This window comes from Chlamydotis macqueenii, chromosome 20 (genome assembly GCF_036417535.1).
Source record: "Chlamydotis macqueenii isolate bChlMac1 chromosome 20, bChlMac1.mat, whole genome shotgun sequence".
Taxonomy (NCBI): Eukaryota; Metazoa; Chordata; class Aves; order Otidiformes; family Otididae; genus Chlamydotis; species Chlamydotis macqueenii.
In genome coordinates this window covers 10,353,958-10,366,856 of record NC_141575.1, presented here as the reverse complement: position 1 = coordinate 10,366,856, position 12,899 = coordinate 10,353,958, and the positions used below count along the sequence as shown (strand labels likewise).

General features: G+C 48.6%; 1 protein-coding gene across 12 annotated transcripts in view; it reads left to right on the top strand.

The window, feature by feature from the left end:
- Window positions 1-12,899, top strand: part of EHMT1 (euchromatic histone lysine methyltransferase 1) — a 100,715-nt gene that overhangs the window by 52,791 nt on the left and 35,025 nt on the right. For all 12 annotated transcript variants that reach the window (XR_015260726.1, XM_086763859.1, XM_086763863.1 and 9 more), the window contains 5 exons: window positions 6,219-6,396; window positions 7,641-7,777; window positions 8,603-8,791; window positions 9,442-9,522; window positions 11,603-11,723. Coding sequence is in view for 11 of the 12 variants with exons in the window: in XM_086763859.1 (XP_086619985.1) it covers window positions 6,219-6,396; window positions 7,641-7,777; window positions 8,603-8,791; window positions 9,442-9,522; window positions 11,603-11,723 (706 nt within the window). In the remaining variant the exon portion in view is untranslated. The remainder of the gene's footprint in view (window positions 1-6,218; window positions 6,397-7,640; window positions 7,778-8,602; window positions 8,792-9,441; window positions 9,523-11,602; window positions 11,724-12,899) is intronic.

Genomic DNA, 12,899 nt, shown 5'->3' with positions numbered 1-12,899 from the left:
CTGACACGGTCTGTGGGTTGCTCTGCAGGAGCTCCTGGCCTAAGAACGTCTTGGGTTCATCTCTCCGGGCCAGGCAGGTGGCGGTTGGTGGCTTGCAGGCGTCGGGGATTGCTCAGCAGGCTCAGACCCTCTAATCTGCAGAAAACTCGAAACAAAGGGTGGGGCCTACTGAGGATGGTGATGGAGATATTGTCCCCTTGGAGGGGAAAAAAGAAATAAAGACACAGGACACAGTGAAATAGAGCTCTCCTGGTAATTGTGAGTGCTGCTCTCAGCTTGTCTGACCCTAGAAGGCGCACCCATCGAGGACCCTCTCCAGAGGGGTACCTAGGTGTGCACAGCTGGACTGGAAGCGTGAAGAGGGTGTGCGAGCTTGGCCACGGTGGGAAATCTTCAGGAGTGACAGGGCTGTAGGCTACCACTGGACTTCTCGTGTGGCGAGTTTACTCAGAGGAAGGTAGAAGGTGAATGTTTGTTGTGCAGCTCGCTTAATTCTGTATTTAACTGGTTGTGCTCACGCTGCTGGCACGGCTGCTCCAGCCGAAGGTGTCTGCCCCCACTGCCAACCGCAGCCCCCAGAAATAAACGTCCCAGTCCCAGGTCCCCAGCAGACCTGTTTCTGTTGGGAGGCTTGCTGATGAAACTGGTTTGAGCTACCATGTTTTGTTTTGACTGATCTGTGTCTCTCCCTTCCCCTGGAGCTGCTGGATCTAGGAGGGGACAGGGACCAGGAGCGGGGTCTCTCCCTGACCTGGCAGAGTCCACACCCCTGAACGATGCTTCTTCTGAAACCTATTAAGTGCAGGTTTGGAGCTTGGTTTAGGAACATCCACGCTTCAGCGCAGGCTGCCTGGTGGTCTGAACCGCTGAGATTTTATGCAGATACATGACTGCACACAAATCAGTGCAGTTGTAATCAAGTCACATTGGAATCCCTCTTCTGATGGGCACACGTTAATCTGCAGAGGAAAGGGCGTTAATAGGTGGATCAGCCTTGCAGCTTGTCCGATCTAGATTAAGACTAAAGCCAGGCAGGTGTCTTTTTGTTGCTCCAAGGTAAGGCTTAGGCAGTGGTCAGGGTCCCCGTAGAGTGTAATTCTGCAGCAGCGGAGAGGGAGGGAGGCACCGCTACAGCTCCTACAGGCACGGCCATCCGTTTGTGATCCATTTTTTACAGCAGACTGGAATTTCTTCCTTAAATATCCTTCAGCAGTTGTTAGAGGCAGATGCCCCTGGGAGCTGCTGCTTTGTGCTGTTCAAAGGCAGTGCCTTGGTACAAATCTCGTTACCCCTCAGCGTGATGGATGGAGAGCAGAGGGTTGCCCCCTGACAGCCGCCGTGTCCTGCTGGCTAGTGGGTTTTTGTTTCAAGCTCGTACCGTACTGGAGATGGAAATCCTTAAAAGAAGAGAAATAAGACAGCTCGTATGTCAAAGCTGGAGGTGGTTTCAGGTGTCAGGAGCGAATGGCAGCACTCTTCAAAGCTGTCCTGCTCCGAAGCAGGACCTGCAGGACCTTTGCCAGTGTCCTTGCACCAGCCCACGAATGGAGGTCTGGTCTGGTGTCTCTGTGGTTGCGGCTCGCTTGCTTGCTTTGGTAACAGAAAGACCACTCAATGGCTGGGCTGGGGGAAGAACGCTGCGCGCGGTCTGTCGAACCGACGCAGGGTTTAATCACTAAGGTTGGTTTGTTCTGATTTTTGCTTTTGGGGAAAAAAAAAAAAGGAAGATATTCTGTCTTTTGCCATTTTTAGTAATTTCTCCCTGCTGCTGCTGGGGACTTCTGCACCAATAATAGAAACATGGTCGATCCTGTTAAGATGTAGGAAGCATTTGAGTTTAATTTTTATAAACACATATAATCACTGTGTTCTTGTCCCAGTCTAAGCAGCTTTCTTGACTATTTTTCTCTCAGTGGTGTCAGACATAGCTGTGGGCCTATTTTTGCTGTTTCCAGACACAAGCATCTCTGGACGTAGTTTCTTTCTCTGTCATTTTTGGTCCTTTCTTGGCTTCCTGTGGCCCACACGTGTGGTGGTTAGGACAGCACGCGAACACGGGGAGCTCAGACCGTGCCCTGGAGTTGCCTTTGCATGGGATTCTCCTCACCGTACTTCTCTGAAACTGTAGATAAAAGCAGTGCTTAGCTGTTAAATATAATCGGGGGAAAAAGAAAAAGACCATGCTTGTTTTGGACAGGGATAACACAGCAGTGGGTTTATTTAGGGTCTGGAATAGTGCTTCTTGCCTCTAATTGTGCTGTTTGCAGTGGTGCCCATGTAGGTGTTAGATGAAAGCAAGCTCTCTTGAATTTTTGTTTGAGTGAAGGAGGGTGATGTTCACCCAGTTTCTGAGCGTAGGCGACCACTTAGTTAAACGTGTGGGCCACTCCAAGCGTCCCTGCCCTCGTTAGTGTTCCCAGCAGATCACTCGGTGCCCAACGGATCATGGAAAGCCATGCATCTCTTTCCTAGCGTGGTTGCTTCTGGTGTAGGCTCCAGAATGACCAGTCTGGCATTTTCTACCTTTAGCAGAGGGCTCTGGCTCTTCAGGAAGCAAAGCAGGAACGTGTTAGGATTTGTCCCAGCAGAGTGAATGAGTAGATGTTGACTAGCGATCAGCTCCCTTGGGGTCTTTGAAACACCAGTGATTTGCACCCCCTCTCTTCGTGCTTTGCCAGCACGAGTGTTCTCCGCTGGGAGGAGGTAAGAGAGGTCGTAAGCCAAGGAGCTGGAGTTGGCTTGGATGGATGCTGGGCTGCAAGCAGTTTTATAGATGCCTCCTTGAGCCTCTGCCTTGTGCTTGGAGTGGAGAGGGCAGGAGAAACCCAATTTTTCAAAAAGTGGAAGAAAGTAGCATGTGATGGGAGCATTAGTTGCAATCAGCTACACCAGTGACTGTGTAGCCCGTGGAGATGGCTTCTAGCTGGGTCCTACCAGCCCAGGGCCGGGGGCGTGGGGTGACAGGGCTGGAGGTGACTGCTCTCCTTGTTCTGCAGGAGAAACCTCGTCTGAGGTTCTATGCGGGCCAGCCTTTTCCCTAGCAGGAAACTTGCTGGAGCGACATGGACGCACAGCGTTCTGAGAATTGGTCTGACCGTGCTGGGGGCTTGCAGGTCGATCTGGGAGCTTTGTGCTTACGTGGATCACTGTAATTTTTTCGTTCCGTTTTTGCTTTGATAGGAGTCTCTTGCACCCCAGATAGTTTCGCAGTCCCGAAGGCATGGTCTGTCTTTTGGCTTTGCTTCTTTTATTGAACCTTCCCGCTCTTCAGAGAGGTACCACGCGCCTGTTGTAGCCTGGGCAGCAAAGATGCAGCATGGTCTTGGCAAGGAAGGGCCCAGGTCTGCTTGAACCAGCTCTCAGCCAGCGTGATGGGATTTTAAGGAAGAGGAAATTTCCCGGCAGACCAGTGTGCTGGATTAGCAAAGCCTCCTTTCTTGGAGTGTTTACATTTGCAGCAGACAGAGCAGAGCGTAAAAGCTCAGTGTAGGAGACCAGGGTGGGCTGTGCCTACAGCCTTGAGTTAAGGAACTGGCAGAATTCCCATCAGAGATGGGAAAAGAATAAAGTTTCATCCACTGAACACTCTGCTTGCTGGAAGGGTAAAATGTAGTAAGAACAGCAAAGATGTAACTGTTTTCTCTAGCTGAGAATGAAGAAGGATGGTGCGAAAACTGAGCCTAAGTGCTTTCAAATCATTGCTGATCCTTTTTGTTACAGTCGTTAGATTTAGTACTATCTGTATCTGCATGCACACGTGTGAGATGTGTGCACATTTCAGTGCTGGCCTGCTCAGCTTCCCATGCCATCAGGCTTCCTGAGATCTGGTCACCTCTCTGTGGGAATTCTTGTTCTTCAGCATTGCTGCAGATGCCTCCAAGTAATAACCCAGATTTCACAAGGCTTAATTTGATTTAAAAAACCGTTTTACCGGAATTGCCATGAAAAAGTCACATTTAACAGTTGTCATGCAGCCCTCTTGAAGATTTTTAATTTATTTCCGTATTGTAATTACAGAGGGAGAGAGAAAAACCCCAAGCTAGTGCCATACTACTTTTTCATTTAAAATTTGATTATGTTCTTCCAAACAGTCTGGCGTGGTCTGAATGCGAATTCCTGATGTTTGGGATAACGTTTGATCAGAGACCAAGTGCAAGAACCTGCACTTAAAGGACAAAACCTGCAGCCCTTATGGATGCTTCTTGCAGGCAGCTCTGCGTCAGATCTGCCTCTCCCAAGCTCGTTTTTCTAATTTTAAGTTAAAAATGGAAAGCAGTGGATGTTCCAGGGGACTGGAGAATTCTCAGAATAATCCTGCAGCGAAGAGTTACCGTTAACCTTTAGATCTATAAACTAGGGACTTGAAAGAGGTATAAATAGTATTGTTGAGACTATTATTGGCATACTGTGCCCAGCACTCCTGACGTATGTTTTTTAAGGGGTAGAACAAGTGGGAGCAGTCTCAGGAGTGATCCAGTGTCCAGAAAATGACCCTGTGGACACTTAATTTGCTCATTCCATTAAACTTACTGGAAAAAAAAAGTTTTAAAAAAAAAAAAAGTTGATCATAGTCCATAAATATCTACTTGGAGTGAGAGTTTCTGATGATACAGAGCTTTTAATTTAGTTGAAAAAGCATAATGCATTTAATTATTTGACAGTGAGAGCAATTAAGCATTGGAACAACATTTCAAAGGATGTGGTAGATTTGTCGTCTTTGAAATCATTAATCCAAGACCAGATGCCTTTTAAGAAAAGATGTGGCAATTCAGCCATAAGTTATGGGCTGGATGCAGGGATCATTGGCAATGTGATGGCCTTTTTATGCAGGTCATTTTGGATTATCATTGCAGCTTTTCTGTCTGTGACCGAGTCCTCGCTTTCTGCCAGCAGCGCGCACATGGCAGGGCTGTAATTAGGAGAATCTGTCGCTTCCCCGTTTATTCACAAGGTCACATTACTTGAAAGCAGTGTCTAAGACTGCCTATCTGAACCTGGACTTTAAAGAGTATTTTTATAGCTTGCTGCTTTTTATTCCTTTCTTTCTTTTGCCTGGATTCCTCTTTCTGTTCTGAGGTTTCAGCTGTTGCTTCAGAAGTTCCAGAAGAAGTATTGTCCTGCACGTGGAGCAACACTAAAACATTGCTGCCGCAGAGCTTGTAATCTGCTAACTGTGCTCTTGGTTTTCTGGAGCATCGCTGCCAAACCTGCCTGCTACTTGCCAGCTGTGTGGACAGATGTGTGGGGAGGTGCGGATGCAGCTAGCTCATCTGTTAAATACAGAAGAAGGCAAATCCAGTGTAAAACGTCGAGTCAGAGCGGCAGCGTTTACCCCGCTCTCTGTGAATACAGTGGCTGCCGCAAAAGACGCAGCGCTGTGGGGTGTGGAGCTGCAGGAGCCCTGCTTTCCTGACCAAAGGTGCTGGATGAGGCTTTGCATTGAGTACAAGCTTGGAATCGGAGCGGGTGCAAGCTGCCGTGGGGCCCGGGAGCCTGGCTGCAGCCACAGGGATGCAGTGGCCGCTACAAAATTCTGTTGGTTTTCAGCGGGAGCTTGTAGCCTGCCTTGTGTTTAGAGTTGCAACAGCGAGACCGGGAGTTCCTGCGCTAGCTGGTGTAAGGTAGGCTTGGACAGGTCTTTGCTGAGCTAGATGAGCCTGCCGTGATGAAAGCAAATACTTTCTTTGCCTGTGTTTTGTTGTGTGCTAGGTTGGAGATGGGAGCCTTTGCTGAGGCTTGATTGTGGCAAATGCTCTCCGAGAGGAAGGATCCCTTCCCGTTGCTGCCTGCTCTTCCAAAACGTCTCTGTAAGGCTATTCTCATGTGTGCTCCGTGCGAGAGCCGCACCTGGGGCGTGTTTCAGGGAATTAGGTGTATTTGTGGCATTTGTTCGTCTTCTCCAGAGCCAACCAGGTGCCTGTGCGAAGAGTGTCTGATCCTTTTCGTTGTCTGCAGTTGCTTGGGATCTGCTGTCTCCACCTCTGTGAGGTAGCCTTTCACTCTCAAAGGCAGCAGCGGGCTGGGAGTGTTTCGCAGTCTTTAGGCAGAGCAACACTATGTGCTGCAGGAGGGGCTGTGTGCTTTGGCTTTGAGCGTGTGGTCCTATCTTCAAATGAAAGTGACTGCTTGAGAGAAAGGAGTTAAATTAATTTTCTTGCCTTTTTTTTTTTTTAACTTTTGAATGCAGAGGCTCAATTTAACTGCATTTTGTTTTCCAGCATGCAAGTAAAGACCCCAAAGATGGGAGAGACAGCAGAGATCAAAAAGAATCCAAGGAGGAAGGCAACAAAAACATCCTGGAGTTTGGGAAGCCGTTGCCGTTGCCCCCTCTCCCGGGCCTTCACCAGTCACTACCTCAGAACCAGAGCTATGTGGCCACCACGAAGTCGCAGACGGGTAAAAAGGGCAAAGTTAAAATCCCCAGCAGCACCCACCTCCCCGATGTGTGTGTACGTGGTTGAGTGGGAGATGAGGCAGGTTAACAAGGGCTGAAACCTCTGTTAGTATCTTTTTTCCCCCTGAATTCTCTGCAAGCGGCTGTTGCGCTGCAAGCGTGATGCTGTGTCCTCTGGACTCCCTTCTTGTTGCCTGTGGGTGTTGTACAGGGCACATTCTTGCAGTCCTCTGTTAAAGCAGCCTCCCAAGGGACATCCACCAGTTTTGTGCTCTGCAGGGAGCACCTGCCGTGCAGTCCTTCCTGCACTGCCTTCTTTCATGGGGTGCAGGTCCCTCCGAAGCGGTGTGGGCAGGTAGGCACGCTCCCTCAGGCACAGCCACACCGACGATCACTCTTCTGCTAAAACTTGTTACTAGAGGAGACACTTTCGTCTCCTCCTCCTGTGTGACATTCTGAAGATGTTTCCGTTGATTCTGAGGGACTTTGCGTATCACCACAACAACTGGTTATCGTAGACTGCATCCTTGTAAATAAATGTAATTGGTTAACAGATTTTCGGAGAGGGTTTTTCATAGGTTTTTGGTGAGATTTCATTATAGTGGAAGATGAAGAAATGCTTTCAAGGAACAGGCTGTACAGCTGCAAATGATAGTACTGGTGCTGAAGCTGGCTGTTCCCTGCTGACTGATTTGATTAGAAGGCCAGGAAGGGGACTTAACAAATTAAGACCCAATCAAAGTAGTGAAAGGAATCAAACAAATTTTCATAGAAGGTGTGAAATGAGGCTAAATGGCAAACTGCTCTTTGTTTAAGGTACCTTTTCCCTGTGTATTCTTCAGTTACTGTACGATTGCTTTCATTGTAAGTCGGCATTATTAGCCTTGCAGTATCTATTTGAGCACATTGGATTCTATTCAGCCTCCTACGGCATCAGCAGTACTGCCAGATGCAGGCTAACGGAAGGATTTGATATTGTATATGGTGATGTAGGAGCCAGGAGGAGTGTGGAGAGGATACTCAGAGTTCGCATGGGCTTGCAGCGCTGGCAGAAAGCTCTTTGTGTGTTTGCACATATGTGTGTGTCATCTTTTGGTTGACTTGTAAATAAATTCGTTGGAGTGGGACGCCTTTTTCTCAGATCGTGCCCGCCAATGATTTCCCCCAGTACAGCCTCTGCTCTCTATCCCTTCTTCTTTTTGATTCCGAGCAAACTTTGGGTTTCTTTTTGCTTCTCTTTTTCCAGCTGCTGCAGTATCTCGGAAGAAAAAACGGAGAATGGGAACCTATAGCCTGGTTCCCAAGAAAAAGACCAAAGTGTTAAAACAGAGAACAATGATTGAGATGTTTAAGAGCATAACTCATTCCTCTGCGGGTGCCAAGGTGAGGGGAGCACTGAGCCCACTGGATGTTTCTTGTCACGTACACGTCCCTTGTCCTGGCACACCGACCTCATGTGCTGGCTTGTTACTGTCAGCATCTCCCGTTCTGAGTCTACGTCTTCTCTCCGGTGACAGCCTCCTGCCCGTAGCAGCATTGCTGCTTTGAAAATGGCTCTTTGAGGGTGGCTGTTCAGATACCAGCTCTTAAACAAACGTTTTCCAGTGAATGTTCCCCTTCTGTCCCATGAGGCCTGTGGAACTGGAGTGATTTCAAGCGTACCCCATGTGGTAAACTTTTTGTTTCAGAGTCCTCAAGGTAACTGTCCAGTGTTGCTGCTTGAGGCTGTACAGCAGAACAACTGATTACTTAAAAAAGCTTTGACAGGGACTCCCTGCTGGTCAAATTCTGCTTTTGCTGCATCCCGTGCCCTGAATGGTGTTAGGCTTTCATGAAGTGGAGTGAAAATCACTTTCTCGGATTCAACTTCCCTTTCCAATCCCTAGAAACCTTCTTGCACCTTGGTGTGCCGCAGTGGAGCTACCCCTCTGTGTTTCCGTTAGGCTGCAGGGGCTCTGCAGGCTGAAGGCTGCAGCCTTGTACAGCCGTGAGTCTGGAATGACTCGTCGTGGCTTGTCGTGCCGCAGATCGACAGGGTTAGGTGACACATGGCAGGCTCTCAGGCTGGCTCTGCTGGCAGCACTGAAGAGCTGTGGAGCCGCTGGCGGCTTTAAGGCTCCTAGCCCAGAGATGGTCTGGATGGGTTCAGCTGCTCTGTCCTGTGACTTGGTGTTGTCTTTGTGGCTCATGTGCTTGGACGACTTTCAGAGTGAAAAGGACCTGGGTGACGCGAGCCCTCACGTGAACGGGGAAAGTATGGATGTAGACTCTGAAGAGGAAGACTCTGATGAGTTAGAAGAGGATGACGATCATGGAGCAGAACAGGCAGCTGTGTTTCCTGCAGATGATAACAGGACCTCTAAAGACAGCGCATCCGATGCAGATAACGCCAGAAAGGTATTCACATGCCCTGTGCAGGACCTGAAGGGCGGGATGGGACACTGCTTGTGTTCATGGGGTAGGAGTGGCAGAAGTTGAGGCAATTCCTAGGTTTTCTTAGCCTGTGACGTGGCAGAAAGTGCAGCAGTGGAAGTGAGGCTTTTTGATGATAATTCCTGCTCCCCACTGCACCTGTGAGAGTCTCCCCACCTACCCCCAGCTTCACCCTTGCTGTGTAAATCCATGATCCAGTATAGATGCAGAATCCCCACCACATTTAGTTATGAGATTCACTGAACCGGTAGGAGATGGTTTTCCAGATCTTGTTTGTAACAAATTGGTAAAGCACTAAAACTGGTTTCATTCAGTTTTCCCAAATGGTGATATATATAGTGTAGACATGAGGCTGTTTCTGGATAATCACAGAAGTTAAGATTTGGTTGGAAAACTTTCTTCTGGGGTCAGTTTTTTTTTCCCTGTCCCATCCTCATGGATGTACCATGGTGTGTATTAACAGCCCTGGAGTTCTTGTCCTGGAGAGGACTTTCTGTTAGTGCATGTGCAGGCTGGTGCTGGGTGCTGGGCACAGCAGGATGAGGAGGGGTGCCCTGCTTTGAAAGACCTAACCTGACTGACTCTTTCTGTTCTTTGGCAAATGGTGGCTGCAGATGGATGATGGCGAGTCTGAGGAGGAACAGGAGTCTGCAGAGTCTGGGGAGGAGGAGGAAGATGGAGATGAGTCTGACTTGGTAAGCCTGGCTGCTAAATGCATCTTTCAGCCTTTGTCCTGTTGATAATAATTTCCCCTTTTAACTGCTGCCAGAAAAAGAGAGAGAGAGAAGCGTGTAGTTTCATGTCTCTGACAAAACTCACTCTCTGAAACCACCCACACACAAAGTATTGTTTTCCACAAGGTGTTAACCCTGATCTGTGATACAATTAATTGCTTTCTGATGCTAATTAATGGGCTTTTGTTTGTTGTTTTCAACAAAGTGTTGACTGCTTTTAATAATTTGAATGTTAGTAGAAATATTTAATGGTGCTTAAATCCTTCAGATGTAGGCTTGGCGAGTGGTAGGAGCCACCAGTGTTTTCTTAACAACCTGAGGCTCAGCACGCCTTTTCAGAGCCCAGGTGGAGCTGTTCACAAATCCATTGGCCCAGCCCACAGCCTAAATTCACGTTGATTTGAGGTGCCACCTCACGTACCAGATGGGCTGGCAGCTCTTACCAGGGAGACATTCAAAGAGCACCCAGACAGACGGATGGCTCTCCCTGTGAGGCTGTCTGTTTAGCGCTGGGGCAAGACTTTCACCAGCTGTTGGTGATTTTTAGATGGCTGGTGAAGAGAACCTGATTTTTATTTAAATTGGTCATTGATTGTGTCTGTCCCCCACCCTCCACTTTACTTTAAAATTTTGCTCCCTTCCCACAGCACCTCAAGTTGAGGAGCTAGCATTTAAGGCACCCCAACTCCTCAGTCACCTTGAGAAAATTCTTCGCTTCATTTTCTTGATGTTTTGAGCTGAAGGTTGAAATGACTATACCAAGTGAATCGTCCAAGCTCTTCAGGGCTTTGTTCCTTGTGCTCTGACACTGCAGGAGCCAGAGAGGACCAAGTGGCAGGGGCTCTGTAGCCTGCCCCTTTCTTTGGGCAGCTGAAGCCAGTCTGTAGCGTTAGCTCAAACCAAGGGTTGAGCTTGCAGTCAAGTCCAAACTCCCAAGTCATATCTCCACATCCTAGATGGTGGTTTCTGCTGTGCTCATTATCTGATGAGTCAGTCGGTTCCCCAGACAGAGACTGGCTCAAATGCAAGCCTCTCCCCCACAAGCAGTGTGATGCAATTGGTGTAAGCCACGTGGCGGGGCACAACCAAGCCCACGCTCGGAGACAGTTATCAGGGGCAGCGTAGACACGCCGTAGAGCTGCCCCAGAGAGCCAAAGGCTCAGCGCCACCTTTGCCCGGCTTCGCTCGCTGTGATAACAGGGCATGGCGCAGCATCGGCTTCCTCTCAAGGTAGGCCATGACGGTAGGGCCTGATCCAGTGCTGTTAATGGCAGCAGGAGGTTTTCCTGGGTTTCGGTGGGAGATGGATAAGCATCAGGAGCCGGCAGTTTCAGTTCAAATGTGAATTTTGTGATTGGCGCTGTGAAGGCTGCCTTACAGGGTTGGGGTGCCCGGTTCCCTGTTCTGATGTTGACTTTGAAAACCCCCCCCAGACAACTGTATTTTTTTAAACCAAAAGCCAAACTCTGTTTAGATTTGTATGTGTGTCTGAGTATTTGCTGCATGTTTAGTCTGTGCTGATGTGATGCCCTGTACCTTGCTTGGGGAGGAGACTGGTCTGCTGCTGTAGAGTTCAGTTCCCCAAGGTCCATCCCAGCCCTGTAAGGTGGCTCTTTAGGCATAAGGCAGATTTTTGTTAGCATTTTCTAGCATGGAGCAATGTGAATATTTTAGTTTGGGAAAAAAAAAACCCAACTTTTTTTTCTGGGGAGAAGCTAAAAGTGTACGTGTGCCTGCGTACTTGCATTTGTGCGCGGAGGTGCTCAGCTACTACTGCGATGAGTGTGGTGTAAGAGCCTACATGGAAGAGAAAGTGAAGCATGCACTATTGAAATGACAGGAAATACACCCACACGTGTGCTTGTGTTTCCTTTTTGGTGCTATAAAGACATCTTAGCACCACTTGATTTCAAACCCCCAGTCCTTAAGGCCTTTTCGCATAACTCAAGCTGCGAGAAGGCTCTTTGACACGGGCGCAAAGGACTGCTGGGACGCTGATGCCAACATGCCTTACATGCACGTGGCCTCTCTGGTTATTCAGAGCTCGGAGTCCAGCATCAAGAAGAAGTTGCTGAAGAGGAAAGGAAAGACGGACAGTCCATGGCTGAAACCCACCCGCAAGAGGAGACGGAGGAATAAAAAGAAACAAGCCAGTGTGCTAGGTAACTGATTGTGTTTTGTTCCTTAACTACACCAAAATTAGCCTTCCAGGTGGAGGGGGAAGGGCCTGAGGCCCATAAAGCAGTGGCTCTCTGCAGAGCCTGCTCTTCCTTTACGAGGATGGGCTGTGTGATAAAAAGGGTGTGAACTTGCATCTCTCTCACAGTGGCTGCTGGTGTGCACACTTGAACAGCTGGATAAGGTGGATTTATCCTTGGCATGCTGGAGGAATATTTTTTTTTTCATTAACTCCCTTTCTTTTAGGGTATCAAAAAAACACCTCGTGGACTCATGTCCATGTGTACTCACATCCCATGAGCTTGGGGAGTGTGGTTAGATGCAGAAGGGAAAGGAAGAACCACTCAGAGTGATGCTCAGTTGCTTTTGTATGGATGTTTGTCCAGCTGAATGGAATGTGCAGGTTGTCTCTGCTTACTCTGAAAGCAGCACTGTGTTTGTAATAAGCTCCCTCTGGCCCATCTCATGGTGGGGATGTCATTCAGACGGTCATTCTTGTTTTACCTCAGTTACTCCGGTGCTCAGTAGAAGGTTTCAGTGGCCTTTGTCTTCTGAAAGCTCTGGGGTGGGGAGAGCCAGGAGTGCAGGCTGGATCTGATTCTTCTTTAGGAAAGGTAACAAGATGGGTAAAATAAAAGTGGATAGTCTCTGAAGTGAAGCTGTGCCTTCAGCTTCCTTATTAAGGTTTCACACATCCCTTGCCATCAAAGGGTTCATTCTTCTGTGTTTCCTAATTCTTTGCAAACAGGCCATTTTTTTTTAATCAGCAGATTTATGGCTGCTTGTGAGCTAAATGACTGTGTTTCAGCCTCTGGTCTGTGCCTGGGGTTTGTTAGTCATCTGGCTTGCTCCTCTTCTTTGCAAGGCAGCCATTTTCTCAAGAAGAGGTGGGGGCCATTGGTTCCTTTCAGAGCAAATAGCTAATTCCTCATTTCAGATGCAGACTGGTTTTCCACCCCTTCAGTGAAGGTGGCAGCCAGTCTTTCAGGCCAGCGCAAGTCTCTTGGCCAAGCCTGAGTGAGCAAACCGGGAGAGAAAGTGAGGCCAAGGAAGTGCAAAGAGATTGACAGCTCCCACGCAGGCTCCAAGGGGTCCCCACGCGATCTCTTCCCATCAAGGGATCCCCATGCGATCTCTTCCGAACGAGGGGTCCCCACGCG